Consider the following 23,481-nt stretch of genomic DNA (forward strand, 5'->3'; position numbering starts at 1 on the left):
TTCAATGCATATCAAGGAAATACACACGTGTATATCAAAAACATTTCTAACTGTTTCTGGGAGAAATGGTGATTTCTGCGGAGCAAATACTTACATCCATGACTGTATATATTTACACGTTAACTTATGTGAACAAAAGCAACAGACAAGCAGCACAGGTAGAAAACTTTATTAAATACCAAAATATTTCCTTTACAAATTAAACTGACTCTTTTTAATCCCGCCCACACATTATGTAAAGCAGATTATTTAAGGGCGACAGTAGCAGATACAAACAACAGTGATCCAAGGTGGACCATCAGTCTGTGAAACACTTGGTGGCATCAATAAAAGCTGGAGGAGACAGTGTTGTGATGACGATCCATGAATCCAAGGAATGCTTTCCTGTTCCTGAAACATTGAGGACGATGTTTGATGCTGGTTTAAAATATGCTGCCAGGATAGTGCAGGTCCTCACTTTGTACACAGTGGTTTTTAAACTTCACAATAAGCAGAAGTGACACTGGAGACTGTGAGGTGAACTGGTTTCTAACCAGTTGAAGTGGCGTAATCCTTAAAAAGGTGTCAGAATTCCAGTGTGTACTGGGACCAGAGTCTCCCCCTCCCAGCACAGTGTCACAGGAGCAGAGGCGTGTGCTCTCCGGCCGGCTCCATGCGTCGGGTCAGCTGCTGCACCCGGGCCAATAGGCGACTGGGGAGCGAGGGGAAGTGGTGACTCGGGTCCAGGATGTTGGTCTTGCGGCGCTCGCGCTCCTGCAGCCACATGAGGTACGGACTGGGAGGGAAGAAGGGACGCGAGCGCTCCCGGTACAGCTGCAGGATGACGCCGCACACTGCCAGTACCAGCCACACCGTTAGCAGCGCGTAGTCTGGAACAGAAGAAGAAAAAGAAAGAGGAGGTGATGGGTGATGTGTGGCCTGGGAGGGTGCTGATGTTGAGACTTAGTTGTTCTCACCGATGCTTTGGAAAGGAACCTGAGTGAAGGCGGTGCTGAAGCGGCTGTTGAGCAAGCGTTTGAGGATGTTGAGGGTGATGTAGGACAGGCTGGTGTAGACGTAAGCATTCACACACAGAACAACAGCGTAGGCTCCCACTATCCCACAGGTGGTGATGTTTCCCTGAGGACGCACAGTTGGAAAAAAAGGAGTTTTAGTGCAATGTGCGTCTGCACCATAAAACTAAAAATATATATTAAAGGGTACCTGCAGTGAAAATGTATATAGCAAAAAATGTGTTTAATGTGTTACAAGTAACCCAAATAGTGCACCTTTTTATGAAAAAAACACATTAAAAGGACTTTTTAGAACATTTTTATGCCGTTGGCATTAACGCTGGAGAGGATTTTTTCAATTGTTGTTATAGCAACCATTGGCTTTACACTCAATCATTGTCCAGAAACTGTGGACCAACGGAACACTGTTGCCTAGCAACAGCTAACAGGAATCAACGACCGCGCTTCATATCCTGTGCAATCAATCAAACGTATTTATACAGCACTTTTCATATATACTATATAACATCAAGTGCACGAGACAGACAGCACCACTGTAGCCACGACCCATCACAGCCCCTAGTGCAGAGGGCTCCCTCCAATAAAACACTGGGATAGTAATCCTAAAATATAAACCTAGAACCATAAAAACAACATAAAAGATAACGATCCTAAAACTATAAAAGCAGAAAAGATAACAACCTAAAATGAATGAATAATTAGTTAAAAGCTCATTTGAAAAGGTACATTATGAGCCTGTTCTTGAAAACATGAACGTTCTCCATGGCCCTGAGGTTCTCCGGCAGACTGTTCCACAGACGGGGGTCGTAAAACTGGAGTGACGCCTCACCGTGTGTGCGTGTCCTGACTTGGGAGATTATTAAAAGAACAGCACCTCAGGGCCCGGGAAAGGCTCATACGGTAAAAGCAGTTCTGAACGATAAGAAGGCCCAAGACCATTAAGACGTTTAAAAACCAATAAGAGAACCTTCAAATAGATCCTGAAACAAACGAGGAGCCAATGGAGTGATTTTAAAATGGGTGTAATATGCTCCCACCTCCTGGTCTTTGTCAGGACACGTGCTGCTGAATTCTGTAATAATTGTTTTTGGGAAGACCAGAAAGCAGGGCATTACAGTAGTCAATTCAACTAGTGATAAAAGCATGCATTAGCGTATCCGTGTTGTCCTGAGAGAGAATGGGGCGGACTCTGGCTATCTTCAAATGATAAAAACCTAATTTTGTTACATTTTTAATGTGAGGGATAAAAGTGAGCTCAGTCTAAAATAAAGCCCAGGTTTTGAACGTGTATAGAGGGAATCAAAGGAGCTGTTTGAAGTTTAGGTAAAAGTTTCTCTCTCTGGGCCTTGATTGAGTTCGAGAAAGATTTCTGTCATCCAGGATTTGATATTTAAAGTCCAGTTAAAAAGAGCCTTCATTAGACTGGTGTCATCAGGTGACACAGAGGTATACAGCTGTGTATCGTCAGCATAAGTGGAGACGTTCACTCCGTCACCATGAGGGAGCAGATACAAATGAAATAAAACAGGGCCTAAAATTGATCCCTGAGGCACACCACATGTTATTTTATGGACCTTAGAGGAGAACATATCCAAACTTACCATGAAAGTTATGTCTGTGAGAAAAACCATGCAAAATGGCGACTCTCCATAGTTGATGCCCTAAGGTATGAAATTGTTTTAAAAAGTCTGTTTAATGTGTTTTTTTTTTAATAAAAAGGTGCACATATGTGGTTCATTGGTAATATATTAAACTAATATTTTGTTATATACAATTTCACTACAGGTACCCTTAAAAAGAAATGTGTCCACACCTGAATGAAGGAAATATTATAAAAAAACAGTTTTATTTATAAAAATCACATTTGTCCATTTTAACCTCTTTGGAGTACTTTTGGGTTCATGAAGGTTAAGAAACTTGGCAAATATGTCGTCAAAATGACCACTTGGGGGGCACCAGACCAATGTGAAAACTAGGGTTAATGCTGCAGTTTACATTTATTGGTTTAGTTTTATTCTTAAAGATTTTTTTAATTTAAAATGTTCAGAAAATAGAAAATAAACCCATTAAAAGAACTTCATCTTTCTACTGTGACGACTCCAGGCTTAGTGATTTTATGTTTATTCTTTTAGTAACACACAGATACACACACACACGCACTTTACACTAGTTCTTCATTTTAATTATGAAACAAGCCTTCACTGACTTCCAATATTTATCCTTCATTGGCATCATTCATTAAAACATGGAGGTCCAAATACTCTGTGTCACTGATTCTCAACATGTGGGTCGGGCCTGAAAAGTGAATCCCTCTTTCAGTTGTTCCATTTTGGAGTAAGTTTACTAACACAGGACAGTCTATTCACGCTTAGAACAGCAGGTGGAAAAGATTCAGGCCTAGTTTAATAAATTATCCAATAACAATAATAATAAGATAAATTAATTTTATTGTTCACATTTTCCTCTGCATCTCTTTGGTTTCATCTCTGATATTAGTTTAGTTTAGTAAATATTTGATATAAACCACTGCTTGTGTATTCATCTAAATGCACATTTAAATTTAAACATTCAACTCTTGGAATTATCACCATTTTGTTTAAAAACATAATAATTTGCTTGATTTTAACATATTTTAAATTTAGATTTCCTGACAGGTAGCAGTGGGTCACAAAGCATTGATCAGCCATGGGTGGGATTGATTAGTGTCCCGTTTCCAAAAATCGATCAATGCTGATGAAATCCATGTTAAAGAAACACAACAACAAAGCTCCAGCACACATTGTGTTACCTCCTTGGGCCAGCGCACAAAGAAGAGAGGAACCACGATCATCACACAGCAGAACGTTACCCAGAAGACCACGTCTGAGTTCCTGAACATGTCCAGGTCCCCTGAAGAGAGAAACACGCACACGCACGCACGCACGCACGCACGCACGCACGCACGCACGCACGCACGCACGCACGCACGCACGCACGCACGCACGCACGCACGCACGCACGCACGCACGCACGGTGAAGAGGACGATGGAGGCGACGAGGAAGCCGAGCATCAGACCAATCACGATCACACAGGCCATCACCGAGCCAAAACGCCACCAGCTCATCACCAGCATGACTCCGCCCACCACTCCTATCACGGCTGATGCAGTCAGGCGGACTGAGCACAGAGCAGGAGTCAGACCACTTTGTGTTTATACTGGATGTGTTTGACAGGGAGAGGAACTTACTGTTATAATCCAGGTCTGTGGTCCGCGTGATGAGGACAAAGAAGAAAAAGGCTGTGAAGCTGAAGCCCATACAGAACAGTTCTGTAGCACAGGGAGGAGACAACAGCTCAGTGACAGATCACAGTCATTATGATCAGTTCATTAACACAGGAAGACGGCATAGTTACCTGGTGTAATTACCAAGGTTACCCAGAGTTACCAAGGTTACCCAGAGTTACCAAGGTTACCCAGAGCTACCTGGTGTTATCCATAGTTACCTGGTGTCATTACCAAGGTTACCCATAGTTACCAAGGTTACCCATAGTTACCTGGTGTTACCCATAGTTACCTGGTGTAACACAGAGTTACTTGGTGTTACCCATAGTTACCTGGTGTTACACAGAGTTACTTGGTGTTACCCATAGTTACCTGGTGTTACCCATAGGTACCTGGTGTTACCCAGAGTTACCTGGTGTTACCCAGAGTTACCTGGTGTTACCCAGAGTTACCAAGGTTACCTATAGTTACCTGGTGTTACCCAGAGTTACCAAGGTTACCCATAGTTACCAAGGTTACCCATAGTTACCAAGGTTACCCATAGTTACCTGGTGTTACCCATAGTTACCAAGGTAACCCAGAGTTACCTGGTGTTACCCAGAGTTACCAAGGTTACCTATAGTTACCTGGTGTTACCCAGAGTTACCAAGGTTACCCATAGTTACCAAGGTTACCCATAGTTACCAAGGTTACCCATAGTTACCTGGTGTTACCCATAGTTACCAAGGTAACCCAGAGTTACCTGGTGTTACCCAGAGTTACCCATAGTTACCAAGGTTACCCAGAGTTACCTGGTGTTACCGATAGTTACCCACACACTTCAGTCTAAAAAAATGTATTTACAATTTAGTGAGGTGTGTATGTGTCGATTTTTCGCTGGTCTTTATTTTTCTTGCATTTTCAGCTTCCAATATCTCAGGAACTACATCACATTTGGTATAGTAAACCAGCTTCACCTACTCTCTCAGAATATACACAATTATCAGCTATACATTCTATCTGGAGGACATGCCAGCCCCTCAAAATTTGAAAAAAGTTTACCAGGGTTTCAGGCTGGAACATGTTTGGGTCTTCAGTAAACAACTTAGCATATGCCTCAGCTCTCTGTAATGTTATCAGCTTTGAGCTATGTACATAGACCGTTCAAATCTAATGATTAGTCAGATATATGCATTGGCTCTTGGGTGTCAGTCTCTTGAAATCCAAAAAAATACTTTTTTACTATTTTCATTGACTCATAACTGCATGTGGGAATGTAAGAAAGAAAATCTGATTTCTGTTTTAAATCAGAATAAGGACGACTCTTTCTTGGGTTATAAAACACGTTTTATTTAGGCAACTTCATTTTTTTATTTTGGATCCAATTTTTGCTGCTATTTCACCACTCGCCGAGATTAGAAATCCTTTACATGAGGCCATAGTAGCTTGCCTCTGTGTCTCATAATCATTGTTATTGTCATTCGTTTTCCACTAAATTATTAAGGAACAATTGAGACCGAAGTGGAATGGAATGATCCAGAGTTTAAAAAGATAGAAACAATGGCTTTAAAAAGTTTGAGTTTTAATGACTCAGTGGCTGTCAAAAAATGTTCTTGACTCCACAGATATTTAGGTTTAGACTTATTCTTTACAATATTACAGTACATATCAAACATCCCACCAACAGTTGTAGTGTAAAAGCAAAAAATGAAAACAGTGTGAGGTCTTGACTCACCTGATTTAAAGAATCGATGGCCAAAGAAGCAAATAAACAGACCAGCCATCCCAGTGACAGTGAAGAAGATCTTGGTCACAATCTTTCCTGAAACCAACACAACACTGTGAGTCAGCAGAAACAAGGATCCACTACATACAAACCATGACCATGCACACTCAGGTTCTCCTCACCCAGTGTCTGACAGCTGTCCAGACTGGAGACAAAGCTACAGGCGTAGGTGTGAACGGGCACGTAGGAGGCAGAGGTGTTCAACATTGGGTCTCTGACTATGACTGAGTAGATGACTCCCTGTCCTGGGATGGATTTAAACACAGCTCTGCTCATATCTGATGACTGTAGGGTGAGGACCTACAGGAGGACGGAGACACACAGGAAGGATAAGAAAAGCCTCACCCAGTGTCTCCATCATTCTCAGCTCACCTACCCGTCTACCGTTCTCCATCATGCCCCGCGTGTCTGCCACTGCCTGCAAGGCTGAGAACAGGCTGCGTTCTGATAGGTCGCTCTCAGGCAGGAAGTACTGGTAGACGTCATACTGCAGACGCCAGCGTGTGTTCACGTCAGTGGATTGGTCACAGACTGGAGGGTCTGTGCCTCTGACAGAGAGAGAGAACCCACTGTGAGAACACATCCTGGTTTACTTCAGCATCCACTTAGATTGTGTTTCTAAATACACAACCATTGTGTTCACTCTGAAGGTAAACACACAGCAGTGGCTCATGGAAACAATACGATCCACCACAGACTAATTACACTAACGCATAGATACACAACTAAAGAAACAGAGGCTTTGTGAGTGTCTGTGGTCGTTTTATGTATTTTTGTTGTAATTTTGTGTGTATTGGTGGTCATTGCGTGTGTTCTCTTTCCGTTTTATGCATTTTGTTAATTCTTTGTCTTTTTTTTTCGTTTTGTGTATTTCTATTGTGTTTTTTCATTTTATGTCATTTTGTGTATTTTTTATTTTGTTTTGTGTGTTTGGAATAATTTTGTGTATTTTTGTTAGTATTTTTAATATTTTTCTGGAATTCTTGTGTACGTTTGTAGTCGTGTGTTTTTGTTGCTTTTTTAGTGTTTTCGTTCTTTTTTGGTGTAATTTGTTTTGTTGCTTTTGTGTATTTTTCTGTAATAATGGTAATTTTTGGAGTCATTTTGTGTGTTCCGTTTCCATTTTATGCATTTTGTTAATTCTTTATTGTCTTTTTTTTTTCATTTTTGTTCTCGTTTTGTGTATTTCTATTGTGGTTTTTTATTTTATGTCATTTGTGTATTTGTTTTGTGTGTGTTTGTAAAATCTTTATACATTTTTGTTGGTATTTTTCATATTTTTCTGTTATTTTTGTGTAAGTTTGTAGTTGTGTGTGTGTGTTTTTTCTTTTAGTGTATTTTTGTTTTTCTTGTGTATTTTTCTGTAATACTGGTTGTTTTTGGAGTCATTTAGTGTGTTCTGTTTCAGTTTTATGCATTTTGTTAATTCTTCTTTGTCTTTTTTTATTTTTGATGTCATTTTGTGTATTTTTATTTTTGTTTTGTGTGTGTTTGGAATAATTTTGTGTATTTTGGTTGGTATTTTTAATGTTTTTGTGTAGTCGTGTGTTTTTGTTGATTTTTTTTTTATTGTTTATGTTCTTTTTTGGTGTATTTTTGGTTTGCTTTTGTGTATTGTTCTGTAATATTGGTTGTTTTTAGAGTCATTTTGGGATTTTCCTTTGGACGCTGCACTAAATTAGACTAAGGGGCGCACGCAGCCCATGTCTGCACTAAGAAAAAGAAGGGGACATGTTTGTTGGTTTGTGTGGATGGATTCTCTGCTGTTGTCCTTTAGTACAACATAACTGAGAACAAACACACTACACTAGCATGTGCTTGGAAGTAAGAAAAGAGGTAATCAGGTGGTCCCAGTCCTCACAAACCCTGACTGCTATCAGTTTATGTGAATCAGCTGAGCTGGAGTCAGGCAGACCTCCACAACATAAAAGGCTTCCAGAAGACTCGGATGAGGAAATTAAGGTTTAGGATCAGAAGCTATTAAGTAAACTCACATGATGACATTAGGAAGGTTTTCATGTCAAACAGGAGCACTTAAGTTCCAACACATTACGTAAGCTCAACTGACAGGCAGTCAACGGTAGTTGTGAGGTCATGGTTTAAAAAGCTGAAATCTACATTTGTTCTACTATACGTTTTTTTTTCTGTCTTCATTCTAAGAGTCCATGAAAAAGCAATCAAAGGCATTCATGGGCAGCGAGCAAATTCAAAAAACAAAAAACTGCCTCGAGACAGTGGAGATTAAAATCAAACGCACACACAGACTTTCACTGCGACGGAAATCAGATCAAAAAAAATCCAGGTCAGAAATAAGGAAGTGACTGTGAGGTAATATGGAGGTTTTATGACAACGACATTAACCAACTCATGTACACACTTTTTATTTTACCTCGTCTGCACATGTTGTCGAAGATCAACACCGTGTTGTGCAATCTTTTCAGAACAGCCATGCATGTTTTATTACTGTAATTAAATAAATCATATTATTTTATTGCATAAGGGTTAAGAAAAACTTTACCAAAGGGTGAAAATAAAAAGTGAGGGCAGTGGTACACCTTGGTGAGGAGGAAAGGAACAGGGAAGATGAAGTCAGGGTAGGACAAGGGAAGGGGTGGGGAACAGTTGAGAATGTTAAGAGCAATGTGATTTCACAATACTTCAATAGATTATGTGCTGTTTAGTTTAACATTACATTTAGGAGATGGTAACATTTATATTTATGAGTTGTTTTGTGTATTTTTGTTGTTGCTGTACATTCTTTTGATTCTTTTGTGTGTTTTTCTGTTATTTTGTGTGATCTTGTGTGAGTTTGTAGTTAATTTTTTGTTGTTGTTTTGTGTATTTTTCTCTCATTTACATTTTTTTTTTTTTTTAATTTAAAAATATTTTTAAAAAATTCTCCTATTCTATCTAAAAGGATAAATATTTCTGTTATTATCTTTACAAATGTATGTGGACAGTGACTTTTCAGTCTGTTTGTAACCTCACATGTGACTCTTCTTTTTGTTGGTTCTGTAGATAAAAAATATTCAAAAAACATTCTTTTTAAAAAAAAAAAAAGTACACAAAATCTTGATGCAAGGCATCCACATGTTGAGGTTAAAAAAATAAAAAAATAATTTTGCATCCAACAATGAGGAACAAAAACATGTTTGATTAGGAAGAAAACAAAAATCTAATAGAGAGATTAATATTTGTGTGTATCCATTTAACTGGTGATCATTAGAAGTTTTACATGAAGAAAAATAGATGTCTACAGTTTAAAAGTCAGATGCCCATTCCTCCCCTTTCTCTCCATCTGTGATGATAATCAGCAGCACAACCGTGGCTCCATGAAGAGCAACTCATGATCAGTTAATTTTGTTGTTGTTGATGCAGAACAAAGAATTGGTCATTTCATTTTGAAGTCCATAAGTTACCATAGAAACTGACTCATTGTTGAATTTCTTTTTTCTTTTTTTTTCCTGACAATGTTGACGCAGGATTCCTTTCATCCAAAGCTTCTGCTTTATGGACTTAAAATGTCAAACAGAATGCGTACACAGAGCTAACAGCAGTGTAAGGTTCTACCTCTGGTATCCTAGGTTAGCAGGTGCAAAACTAATGGTGGTCTCGTAGAGGTTATAGTGGATGTAGATGTTTGGGTCGGTGTCCAGGCTGAACTCGGTGTTACACGCTCCAGGGACCGGATCTGAAAAAACAAAACAAACAAACTTCCTATTATTCAGTGGTTAGATTGGTTACTGTGACGACCTGACAGCAGCAGCAGCAGATTTAGCTTCCTATCTAAGCTAAGGATGGACTCCCCGACACAGTTCAGGGGTTACCTGAGCTGGAGTAAGGCAGGATGAGCCCGGTCCCCATCACAGTGTCCCCATCAGGAGCAGACAGGTACAACGCCACAGACGTTTGGCCGGGTAGGAGAGCAGAGAGGAGCCCAGAGTCCACAGCAGTCACAGACGCACCCAGAGCTGGTACCTGACACACACACAGGGTCATTCGGTACCCTAGGCAAGAGTGGACCTTTTTTAAGGTCAGTATGAATGAGGTCAGGGGCGTCATTTATAAAAGTGTGCCTAGCTAAGCACACTTCAGCTGGCGTACGCTAAAAACCAGGAAGTGCGTACGAATCTTTTTTTTTACGATTTATAATCGAGGGAGCACGTACGTCCCACGCCTGTTTCTGTTTATAAATCACAATCAACTCGAAGATTGGCACACGTGAAGAAACACCTTGCTCCGCCCATTTGGTGCCCATAAAAGGTCCGGTGAACGCCCTGAATGAATATTCACTAATACAAATTTCACGGTGGAACGAAAGGGAAAACAAGCAAATAAAACCAATTTTACAATTGCTCAATGTGAGGTGGAGGTATTAATTGTTGAGGTGGACAGATGCAGGAGAGCGTAATGTGGTGACACAGTGAACATTACAAATGATAGAAAGGCAGATTGCGGCCAAAATGTTGATCGGTTGGAGCGGACCGTCTGAGAGCCGGACTTCTTCCCCCGTTTACCGGCTCTGAAGGCGAGGGCAGCGTCTGCTGTTAGTGTGTGTTTGTATGTGTGCGTGTTTGTTTTGTTTATTAAGCCGGAACATATTAAAAGAGCAGGGGGATGTCCTCCCATTTACTTCTGCTTTCGCACCGGACCCTTCTGTTCATTTTAGGGCAGTCGTGGACACAGAAGCGCGCGTGTGTGCGCCCCACCCCCGATGTGCACCTATGAATATGGACTATAAGAAACCGCAGGTTCAGTCAAGAAACACGTGTTTGTTCCTAATGCTAATGCTAATGCTGACGGAGGCTTCATGTAGTTCCAGTGTGTTCTGCCTCCACAGCTTCATTTCCAACTCTCTTGTAGTTGAATCTATCCTCAGCATCGGGGTTAACGCCCTTGTTTACAGCAGTCATTGAGTATGACATGGGACTCTGATTTATTTCAACAGCTGCAACGTTTATTTTGACAATCAATCAAACACGGCATACAGCTTCTAATCGATCTGCTCCGGTCTCACACGCTCCCTCACTCTGCACATTGGTCGAGCGAGCAGCGCATTCATTCGCAGGTAAAGGGCCACGCGCGCGCACGCACACACACACACACACTGACAACAAATGTTATGTTCAGGTCCTGCATGGAAATTCTTCAACTCTTCCACCCCCTCACAGTCACTAGGATGTGTTTAGGTCCCGAAACATGCTACCGTTTGATTTTCCGTGAATCTGTATCAGGTAGTACCAAAGGAATTTGGTCGGTACCTAAAAAAACACCTGAATTCATATGATGTAAACGATGATCGTTTTTTTTAAACTCACTGATTGGCCCAAAAATCCTGATTGTGTAAAGCCTACATCTATCCATTATCCATTATAAGTTCAGTGAATCATCACACGAGGCATTTTGAATCGCTCACAGACAGACAATGTGTTGACATCATCCATCCATCAAAGCAGCAGTGAAACTTGACGACATTTGGCCTTAAAATAGGTCAGGGGAGGATAAGAGCAGAGAGCTGAACATTCTACTTGTCAGTCTGACCAAATGTTTTCTAGTACACAAAGCCTGCTGCGTGTTCTCTCACACACATGTTAGCAGTGCTAGCAAGCGCTATAGGGCCCTGTACTATGAAGCTGGATAAGTATATCCTGGATTTCTCTCCGTTAGCGGGCTGCACCTAACCAAACATTCTCCCTCACAGAGCAGCTGTGCTATGAAGCATGTTATCAACACGTTCACTTTAGCCAGCCGATTTGAGCCTGGCTATGTGCGCGCTCACATGAAAGTGGTGGGGATTGCAGGGTCAGACCAATCACAAACACGGAGAAATCATTCTTTAAAAATATGACGAGTTATGTAATACAGTCAGAGAATTGATGACTGTTAATGCTTAAATTAGTGAGAATATACAATAATAATTCATGGGAGAATAAATGGACACTGATAATTTTCACGTTAATAATAATAATAATAATATTTTATACAGGACCTTACCTTAGAGGACTGAGGCTCTATGCCTCACCACAGAATACATGAATGAATGTTTCCTATAGTATATCATCGGTAAATGACAGGATTGTATCGATGCCTAAATATTGTCTCTCTCTCCTGTCAGATCAGATCCACACAGCAGCGTGTTCACAGAATGATCCACCTATTCTTGGGCAGGTCGTTTTTCTAAGAGAACTGATTGGTCAAGAGGCGGGGCTTTAGTACTCACTCGGATTTAATCCACATCTTAATCTACTCCTGACCAGGTCAGCCGTTCAGCCCAAGTTACCATGGTGATTGACCTCAGTAAGAACTTAGTTAATCAGCATCGTAGTACAGGACACACTAAATAAATCCCAGAAGTTAGCGCAATAAGAGGAAATCCAGCTTTGTAGTACAGGACCAATCCATTTATTTTATTTATTTAATTAAGATATTCCTCATTTTATGTTTTAAAAACAGAACAGTGATAGTAGTCTTGGAAACATGAATGTTTTCCATACTTGTATAGGAACCCTGTTAACAATCACCGCTGATAAGACATTATAAAATGGCTTGTTTTACATTAAACTACTATAAATAGGGAGTACTCACACAAGCTAATCTGTGCTGTGGCCAACTGCTGCACATGGAGCAGAACTTTCTCTCTACAAACATGTCGGTTGTGTCAACAATTCTTGTTTTTTTTCCCCATTATAAAAAAAAAACAACAATCTAAAATAAGCAACATTTGTCAGTGAACCAAGACACCGCCACCACTCCCCCTGAGACTTGTTTCTCTCTCTCGTTCACCCCGTCTGCCCCTCATGACCATCTGATCAGCTGACTGCCTCCTCTCTCAGAGGGTCAGCCGACCTCGCTCACAAGGCTGCATTCATTAATCAGATGTAGGACCTGCTGCCTGCTTAAAGTGTGAAACACGTCTGGAAATCTGCCATTTAGTTTGCTGCTTTTACCATTTCATGCCTCCACACCACCAACACAAGCCTTCGCTTCATTCACATCATTCAAGCAGAGAGAGCAATTACAGACTGATGCCATCACTGGCCTTTCATCTGGTTCCTTTTAACTCACACTATTAGCTCAACACATGTCTGCATCAGCTGTTTATAGTATGATGTCAGAACACACCAGTAGCGGTGTGCATTGCCATGAATCTGACGATACGGTTCATGATTTGCATGTCACAAAACGATACATCCCAACATTAAACAATACGATATACAACAAGATATAAATAATTACAAATTTCACCTTTACAAGTAGAAAAATAGTATGAAATACAATGTTTTTTTTTTTTTTTTACTTGGAAAAACAAGTAAATGGTAGCTAACTGTAATTCAAGTACCAATATCAAAACAAAAAGGTTCATCAAACTGTCAAATTACATTTTTCAAAAAAGTGTAACTTTTGCGTCTACAACAGATTGTGATTCTGTTAAGTTCTTAAATTATTTAGAAAAAAAGAAAAAGTAACCACATACATCTATCAAAGCACCCAGTAAGTTTTATGAAAATAAAATGTAATCATCTTCCAAGCTAAAATGCTTTGAGGAGTGAAGTAGTTTAACAAGGTCTGATGTGGTTCACTGACACCTAGTGACAGGGCGTTTATTAGGGATGTCCCGACACAACTTTTTCACTTCCGATGCAATACCGATATCAGCACAAATCATACATACTTTTATGACTTATTCTGTAGTGTGGAAAATTAGAAAAGGCTTGATCAAGTGATGTCACTCAAACATAGAACAATAGTCAACGATTCAAGTTCACCAGTTATTTTCTACTGTCAGTATACGGTGGGAAGAACTGAGGGCGGGAACAAAAACAACAAAAACATATCGGAGCGCTTAAATCGGAAATTTTAGATGCAGTCCGATAAAATTCTGGCTGATATTGGATCAGATAGGGACACCCCTAGCGTTTATATGCTATGCAAACGTTAGTGCAATTAAATTGTTTTTTTTGTGTGTTTTTTTTCGTTAAAAAACATTATTTAAAATATCAATTTGGAAATTGTTTGGATCGATGCAGTGAAATATCGCGAAATATGGCAGAATAATTTTTTTCTTACACCCTTCGTTTCCAGCATCCTCACTTGGACTCAAAGTACACTAACGCCATTGTTTCAACTTTTAACGCAATGACTAACACAAAATTAAAACATTATTTTGTTTTTGAGCTCCAGAAAGCCAAGAATAAACACTAACAAATATTAGGGGTGCACCAATACCGATTTTTTTTTCAAAACTAACGTCATACACCTCGAATGTTCCAATTTTATTTTATTGTAAAACATTCAACAATACCTGTGAAAGCTGATGTCCGGAGTTTCTGAGAAACATCTCGATGTCCCGCCCTAAACAGCTCCACTTCCTGCCCCTGGCTCCGCAATCTACCAGAAGCCACGCCTCTACTTTTCTGCACGCGCATCGCGGAACATAACAAGGTCACATCGGGTCACATTGATATATGTCTATGGGTCAGGTCAGAGCCAAAATCAGATTTACCTGTTTGCTGTTGTGACGCGCGGCCTTGTTTTCGTGCACAGTTCCACATTCACTTTGATTGACAGACTCAAAAACAGGAAGTCGAAGCCTATTGGCTGGGCGCACTCAGGACTTATATACATTAATGTATATGAATGACCACCAGCAGCAGACCATAGTAAAAGACTAGTTAGGTATTTTTTCGCATTTAAAAAGAATGATACATAAACAGATGTATTTATTTAGAAACTCCAGGTATCAGCTTTAAACAATACAAACGTGTCGTTTTAACTGCACATGAGGTAGTGTTATCTCAAATATAAATTAAAAGTTCATACTAAATTACCACTTTAGTCTTTCATGTATCATATTTTAAAAACTAAATAAACGTGTCCAACAGGTTACACTGCAGACCTGTCTGGAGCTCTTTGACTAAAATAAAGTGCTTAAAGTATTTAGTTTAACAAATAAAGAAAATCACAGGGTTTGGAGTAGGTGATAGAATAATAATCTACGGGACAAACTAACAAAACATCTTAAACTACCAATAACGTGTCCAAATATTGCCGTTTACTAATGCAGGATGTTGTCTAAGGTGCTACAAGCAAAGTAATAAATCCAACACCAGACTTACGTATCTTTTTTACTTCTCTCTAAAAACCACAACCATCCAGCCCAGTATAAACATTAAAGCTTAAAGGAATCGTCCCTACTTTGTCTTCCATCCACAAACATTTATGCTGAAGACTTTCTTCACACGGTTGTAACACCAAAGTTTTTATCAGCAACGCCCAGATATTTGTCCAACACATTGGATTTAACCCCAACAACATCCTCTGAAAACATAAAGAAGAAGGTGAAAGACGACACGCTTCATGAGGACAGAGACAATAGCTTTCTTACATTCATGCTGGAGAACAAATGGCCATATATCACAGCTAGTTCTGGCCACACTGTGTGAAAGAGCTTTGTTTGTTTGGCAGGAGCTGTTATGTAACGGTCAGAAACATCCGGTCAGTAGTGGTTTGCATCGCTTCTGCAAATGTCAGTGTAATGGTTGAACGGGTGATCATTGTTTTCTGATTGTAACACTGATCATAACAATATAGGTTAAAGTTGCCTTTTTTTAAACTGTACCCGTATTTCATCCAAAATAAACTAATAGGAGTCACATGTCTGGTGTTTTTTTAGGGATTGAAAGAGTCAAAACAAAGCAGGACAAAAATGAAGTGAAGTTAATCTCTGTCTTCTCTGTCTGGCAAAAAACAAACAAACAAAGTAAAAACACTTAACTTTTCTGCTTGGATGCCATATGTATTGTTCTACAACTCCAAATCCCACAATGCAATGCACAAAACTGTCTCAAAGTACAAGTCACATGACCATTTGTCAATAACAAACTTTGGAGCAACAATTTCTCCGTTCCGCTTTTGTTTGCGTGCGATTTATGAGAAGAACTTTTGGATGATATACAGGTACAGTTTTTAGTTAGGCAGCTTTAAATAGAAATCAATAGATAAATGCTTTCTTTAAATGTTCTTAATCTTTTGTCTAAATAATTTTGATACAGATATGAACAAATGTACATAACACCAAAGGAGCAGCATTATCTAAGAACAAAAGGAAAAGAAAGTGAAAGGCCAAAAATGAAACATGACCTCATTTGTTTTCTTTAGGGTGTGAAAAAAAAATTGATTTCACAACATATAGCAATTTGGGCGCAGATTTTAATAAATAAATAAATTTAAAATAATAACAATTTTAAATCGATTTTTTAAAATTAAAAACGATTAACAAAAAAAGTATTTTTTTTTTAATATTTAATAAATATTTTTGTGTATTTGTGCAATATTTCAGTGGTTACAAAGCTTTCAATGTGTTGCAATGGTTATTTGATGCACTTGATTTTATGATGGCAGTGTGTAACACCTGCAATATTTATGTATGCACAGACATTTTAATTTCATATAATCTGTTCAGATCAAATCATTTTTTCTTATTTTTGTGCTTTATCAGTAACTCAGGGTGATTTATCCTTAATGTTCTCACTTACAGTTGTTACAATGCCGTCAATATGTTGTCATGGTTACTTTGAGACTTCTACACTGTAGTTTCAGTGAAAAGGAACTCGTTGCACTTTATTTTATGATGGCAGTGTGTAACACTGTACTTTCTTTTTTCAGTGAAAAAGTGCAAAAACACAAATAATAAATAGGACGTTTTGAAGCAAATAGTTTTGACTCAATTTGTCCTCTGAATGATCAATATCTTACAGCAACTTGGTTTTTCATCTCTACGTTTAATTTTGATATTAACTTGGTTGAATATCACGATATCGTGATAATATCCTACTGTGACCCAAGTATCGCGATACGTATCCTATTGCAACATCCTTGCCAATACTCACCCCTACTATTTATACACATTACTAGATCTTGACCAGCAAAAATGACAGCGCAGACATCACCAGACCATCAGTCAGGTGGACTTTAAGGCTTCTGAAAGCCTCATACCTGTGTGGTTTCCCATCTATAAATCTATAGAACTCAGACCATTCTCACCTGTGTGTAGGACAGGGTGGCGTTGCTGTGCTGGGTGTGGAACTGGAGAGTGATGAAGGCCACCTCCACAGGGATGCTGGACACCACGACTTGAACCGTCTCGTTCTGGGACACGTTGACATTCTGGAACGTCCCTGGAAGGAAAATCACTCTATCTGGGGTAAAAAAAAAATAAAATAAAATTGGCACAAGTTAGATCCATGTTTCACACAGGCCACATGACGGCTACATGGGGAAATGGTTGTTATGTGCTTCCTATAATCCACCACAATGAAAAGAAAAGTCACTGCTTGTTTTCAAACTCATATTTACACCCTATGAATCCACAAAAAGTCTCAATGTTACACAAAGACTACAATTATATATATATATATATATATATATATATATATATATATATATATATATATATATATATTTGCATTTAACACTTTTGATTGAAGTTATTTTTTTATTTAAAGGTCCAGTCTGCAACTCTTATAAAAGTGACTTTTTGTCATATTTGCTAAAGCTGTCACTATGTAAGGACAGTTTTACATCAAACTAGTAGTTTGTGTGAAAAAAACAGGCTCATTGAGCCCCGCCCCCCTGCTGCTCCAGCAGCCTTTGGCAGATTGCCAGAATGCACCGCGACCGAGCAAAAAGAACCATGTCGGAAATAAACTGAATAAATAAATAAATAAATAAATAAATCAGAGCCAGGATTGTGTTTGATGGGCTGTCTGACAGCTGTTGCTCACAGGCCCCGCCCCTTTCCAGGGCTGTAGTGCCGTCTTTTTTACAGTGTATGGTCTGAAGGAGTAGTACATGGAATTAACGACTTTTCTGCTTGAAAGGTAATTACTGCTGCTCGATTTACATTAAGTATGATTTGTAATTGTTACACTAGAACTCTGTAGTGCATGTGTTGTTTGCGTGTGCGCAGCAGCCTCTGTGTGGGCTGCTGTAAGTGAAACTGTGTTGTGGCTGCTGCTGATAGATAGGTGTGTGCACATAGAGAGAGAGAAGCGCTGCAGAAATATGCTTTTAACAGAGCATGTTATATTACTGCGATGTTGCTGTCGGACTAACGTTTTTTTTGACTGAATAATAAAGACACAAATGTACTACCAATAATATGGTCCAAAATACATAAAAGGTTACTTCAATCAAAAAAAAGTGTTCAAATGCAAATATTTGGGTCTCACATACACACATATATATATATATATACTTTTTCTTTGATTGAAAATATTTATTTTTGATTGAAAAAGGTTTTTTTTGATTGAATAATAAAGACACAAATCTACCTCTATGTAACGACAGTTGTAATTCTAGCTCTAGAGTGTGGGTACGAGCTTTAAAGGAGGACAACCACAGCTAGCGAGGCCTGTTCCAGTGAAATACTGACTTCCTGACAGCCCTGAATGTCACACAGTGAAAGCAGTAAGACATACATCAGACGTCAGACATAAAAACACAGAGGACTCCCAATGGAACACTCCAAATCTACTCTCCTATTTGTTAAGTAATGTGTCGTCTTCACTTCTTTTAATAATTCAGACATAGAAGTCCTCATTTAAACCCTTGATAATAAAGTTTAACCAAACAGTCAACCTCAAGCAGCTCAATAACAATGTCACCTGAAACCATTTAATGGACCAGATTGCATTAGTGATTAATAGTATCACCTCATTAGAAGACTCTACATCAACATCCAGCCAGCATGTATTGTATTTACGCTTTTATTATCCCCCGCTACAAAGTGTGGAAGGGGGATAAAGGTTTGAGCTCCGTCCGTCCGTCCGAGTTAAAGGGGACAGCTTTTCTCAGAAACTGATAACCAGATTTGGTGTGTAGCTTGGAGTTTGAAAATGAGAAGCCCGCAATTATTTTTTCCGGAGTTATTGCCCTTGTTTTGTTTTTGGACTCTGAGGTATCTTCAAAGTGGACAGCTTTTCTTAAACACCGTTTAACATAGGATAACCAAATTCGGTGTGTGGCTTCAGGGTATTAATACCTTGATGGAGTTCGAAAATGAGAAGTGAGCAAATATTTTTTCCGGAGTTATTGCCATTGTGCTGTTTTTTTTTTTACTCTGTTCGAGGTATCTTCAAAGGGGACAGCTATACTCAGAAACCATTTAAGATAGGATAACCAAATTTGGTGCGTGGCTTCAGGGTATCAACACCTTGATAGAGTTTGAAAATGAGAAGCGCGCAATTATTTTTTCCGGAGTTATTGCCCTTGATCCATTTTTTGGACTCTGTTTGAGGTATCTTCAAAGGGGACAGTTTTTCTTAGATAGTTAGTAATTTTATATTTTAATGTGATAATATTTTCTTATGTATACATCTAAGTTAAATTGAGGACATTTAGGAAAAGGTTGTGAGTTATAATGACAACTGATCTGGCGGGGGATGTTGATGACTATGTTTTCTTGTTGAATCTGTAACAATCCACTGAGTGCAACGAGCACACTGTACACCTGAACATTCACAGTAATCAAATAGATTAAGTACTTTACATTAAAAGCTATAGAAAAAGTTCTACTAACTTAGTTACGTATGTCAAGTTGGTGTAACATGTTCTTCCTTTTTGAGTTACTTGAACTAATCTTTTTTCGAGTAAATGGAACTATATTTATTTATAAGTATGCATAACTTAAAAACGCAACTTAATAGAATTAAGTGATTACATGCTAAGAATGATAAAGTCCTGTTATTTATATTGTTTCAGATATGGATTATTTAAAAATAAACTTACTCACTTTAATTTAACTGTTATCAAAAAGTACAAGTAGCCAGTCATCATATTAAGTTCTGGAAAATATTGACTTTTAAGGCAATCGATTGCTTTGGTAACTTATTCGCGTTAACAGTGCAGTATTATCTTAAACAGTTTGAAAAACAAACCGTCTACTTAAGTTATTACATCTAACATTTGAAGACATGAGAAACTAAAGTATGCACAGATAACCTGAAATACACCTGGAAACATCCCCCTAGCTGATGGTGACAGTGACAGCTCAACATGCATCCTGTGTATTGACTCATGTGGTCTCTGTGAGGCTGAACGTTGCTCACCGCTAATCTGCGACACATCTGTAAAAGCATCTCTCACACAACACTTTCCATGCAGCTGCAGGTAACGTTTGCCACTGCGTGCATGCTGCTAGTCAAACTAATAAGAACAATATTAGCAGAGATACACTGCTGTGGTTATCTGGGTTTCTGTTGTGAGAAAATGTGAGGTATGAAGTGATTACTACTGACGCAGGTGGCACGCGCTCAGGATTATTTCCACTGGTTTCAGGTCAGACTCCAGCAAACACTGACCTGCTGCCTTGCTTTTAAAAACATTCGATATGAAAGAAGAATGAAATACTGAATATTTGATATGATTTTTTCTTGTAAACTAATGAAATAGGGTTATTTCAGCAGCTCTCAGGTTCTTTTTCACTTCCTAAACACCAGTTTTTCTGCTTGCAGCACATTTTCAGTTTCCCAACCTGCCCAGTAGTACTCTTTAGGCACTATTTCACTTATATATAACCAAATCCACCCATTGCGTCCACAGTCTCTGAACTCTATAAGGTCCCTTTGGAATGAGGATCTGGGGATGGAGATACCAGACCAGCTTTGAACAAAGACACTAAACAGAGTACATACATCTTTAATTTGTGCAAGGCTGATGCATTGTACCTATTATACCAAAGAAGCAAGATTAGCTAAAATGTATAAGAATGTGTCCCAATTATGTGATTGATGTCAGCAGTCACCTGCTAACTTGATTCAGTGTTTTTGGTTCTGTCCTTCTCTCTGTAAATACTGGACAGATGTTTTTGATACTCTGTCGATGGTTATGAGGAGGCCAATGAATGTAGTTTGTGCTCTGTTTAGTGTCACTCCACAAGCCCCAAAGGGATGTTATAGCATTTACAACTGTGGCTAGACGGTTCATACTGATCATCTAGAAATGGAGTGGTGGACCTCCCTCTCACACTCACTGGATAAGAGACGTTCGATATTTCATTAAACTGGAAAAGATCAGGCTTTCAACCATTGGCTTATCTAATAAATGTTGGAATATCTGGAGTTCTTTTCTTCAACATGTCCAAAGGATTAAGTTCCCTCAGAGTGACCTAAACCAGGGGTTCTCAACTGGTCTAACCCTGGGACTAGGGGTGGGAACCTCTGGGTACCTCACAATACGATACGCAATACAAAGCTCACGTTAACGATTATCTCACAATATGTCGATACAGCGATTATTGATATATTGGTCAGAAATTAATCTAAGATAATCTATGATATAACAAAAAAAAAAAGATGAAGTGAAAAAAATACAATTTTTATTTTAACATCCTTAGGGACTCCTCACACCCCAGTCACCATTTTTTCAAACATCTGCCCTTAGGTAGGCGTTTCAGAGCCATGAAGACAAAAACAAACAGACTAAACCCCAACAAACCCTGAATCTGCTGCTTTAATGTCCCTCTTGTCTTGTAAATACCCATATACTACTTTACAGTTTTTTTTAAAGATTATTATGTCCTGCACTATTCTATTTATTATTGCAGTTTTACATACTTTGATTAGATGTTATTTGCATTAATCACCTTTTCTCTTTCTGCTGTTTGCACTGTTTCTTCTACGAGCGCTGCTTCTTTTTTTTTTGTGCTTCTGAAAGAGGAACAATGACAATAAAGAAAGATTCTGATTCAATCATGAGAACAGTTCATGATTATTCAAAATGCTCATGTTATCTACAGTTCTGAGAAGAAAAAAAAACAGTGTCAGAAGAGACCAGAGGTTTTTTCGGTACCACAGCATTACTTTAATAAAAAGGTCTTGACAAAATGTGAAGTTCCAGCTCAAATGTGCTGTCAACACTAATTGTGGAGTAGGAGTGTGACGATATCGCGATACGACAATATATCACAATATTTTTTTCCGCACGATCGATTATCGATATGCTCGCGCTAAGTATCTATTTTTTTTTTTTTTTTAAACACCTTTTCTGTTTTTTCACTAAAATGTGCAGGTACGTCTTCACCAAAATATTTTCACTGTTTGTTGAAGGAACCAATATTTTGTTTACTGGAATATTGCACTATAATGGTGTCACTGGTAAGAAAGACCCTATTTTTTGTTTACAGAAAGCATTATTGGAGATACTTATTAATTTACATTGGTATGTTGACACTTATTTACAGAAATGTTGCAGTAAAATAGTGTCACTGTTCATAGGACACTTTTTAATTTATTGTCTTTCAGAAACATAAATAAAAAAAATGTTTTCCACTTAATCTTTTTCTTTTCTTGTTATGTCATAGATTATCTTAGATTGATTTCTGACCAATATATCGATAATCGCAGTATCGTCATAACATGAGATAATCGTTATCGTGAGCTTTGTATCGCGTATCGTATCGCGAGGTACCCAGAGGTTCCCGTCCCTATTGTAGAGTGTTTTTCACATCACACTTTATACTTTAAGAATAAAAAATCCTGCATTATGCCAACCAGCATTTAACAAAGTGTGACATAGACATAGTAGCTCCATTATTATACAGTAACTCCTAGCACTTTGTGATACAGAGGGAGTTTTACTTTGTATTCATGTGTGCTCAAAAATAGCCTAATATTAGCCATAATAATCACAGAAAACGATTTTTGGACCAAAATAGACTAAAGATTTAGCCTAGTGTGCATATTTGACAGTGTTTTCAGGTGATGAGATCATTTTAAAGACATTTCTGCATGTGTTTTTATGAAGTTTAATGACACCAAAGACAGTTTCTGTGCGCTCGAGGAGGCAGCTTTAATTAAATCAAATCACTTCTCGCGCACTTTTTACACAATGCAAAAAAGAAAAGAAAGAACAAAAAAAAAAAAGAAAAAAAAAAGCATTTCATGTATATTAGTTCCACCAGTTTAAAGACTTGAACCACTGTTTCTGAGATAGAAAAATGGCCTTTAATCCAACTGTTGCTCGGTGACTTACTTTCCTCCTGAGCCTGAAGTCCACACAGGCAGTGAAACAGCAGCAGTGACAGTAGCGGAGACATTTCCTCTGTTATTTCAGCACAAAGCTCCTCTGTTTTATCTTGAGCTCCTTCATTGTTTAACCAGCACTAGTTGAACCACTCACTGCACCAAACGACATGTCTGAGAGGAGGAAGGATTCTCCTCCTCCTGTTGTTTCTGTTTCTCACTGTAAGTCCAACCTCTCATCCACGAGAATTACAACTATCGCGATATCTTCCAAGTGATCATCAAAATGTACGCACTGTCTAAAGAAGTCTTTATAATGTTGTTAAATTATTCATATATATATATATATATATATATATATATATATATATTGTTTAATTAAACCAGCTTTATGTTTCTGTTTTTCCACAATGTCAAAA

At 38.5% G+C, this 23,481-nt stretch overlaps 1 protein-coding gene across 1 annotated transcript; it reads right to left on the bottom strand.

Annotated features, from left to right (window-relative positions):
• Positions 1–153: 153 nt before the first annotated feature.
• On the bottom strand, positions 154–23,290 carry tm7sf3 (transmembrane 7 superfamily member 3). The gene is made up of 12 exons (XM_028451361.1): positions 23,073–23,290; positions 17,085–17,239; positions 9,869–10,019; positions 9,612–9,732; positions 6,418–6,589; positions 6,164–6,341; positions 5,991–6,077; positions 4,241–4,321; positions 4,021–4,170; positions 3,802–3,902; positions 957–1,119; positions 154–869 (listed from the first exon to the last, which is right to left on the bottom strand). The coding sequence occupies exons 1-12, from the start codon at positions 23,134–23,136 to the stop codon at positions 616–618; spliced, it is 1,677 nt and encodes a 558-aa protein (XP_028307162.1). The 5' UTR covers positions 23,137–23,290; the 3' UTR covers positions 154–615.
• Positions 23,291–23,481: the final 191 nt, after the last annotated feature.

The sequence above is a fragment of the Gouania willdenowi genome, chromosome 6 (assembly GCF_900634775.1).
Source record: "Gouania willdenowi chromosome 6, fGouWil2.1, whole genome shotgun sequence".
NCBI classification, from domain to species: Eukaryota; Metazoa; Chordata; class Actinopteri; order Blenniiformes; family Gobiesocidae; genus Gouania; species Gouania willdenowi.

What these genes read in the sequence shown, in the direction of transcription:
- tm7sf3 (XM_028451361.1), bottom strand. Translation starts at nt 23,136, where the DNA reads ATGTCTCCGCTACTGTCACTGCTGCTGTTTCACTGCCTGTGTGGACTT. An exon ending in TGATGGAGAACGGTAGACGG is followed by an intron (nt 6,342 to 6,417) that starts GTAGGTGAGCTG and finishes GTCCTCCTGTAG; the next exon opens with GTCCTCACCCTACAGTCATC. An exon ending in CCATCGATTCTTTAAATCAG is followed by an intron (nt 4,322 to 5,990) that starts GTGAGTCAAGAC and finishes CCTGTGCTACAG; the next exon opens with AACTGTTCTGTATGGGCTTC.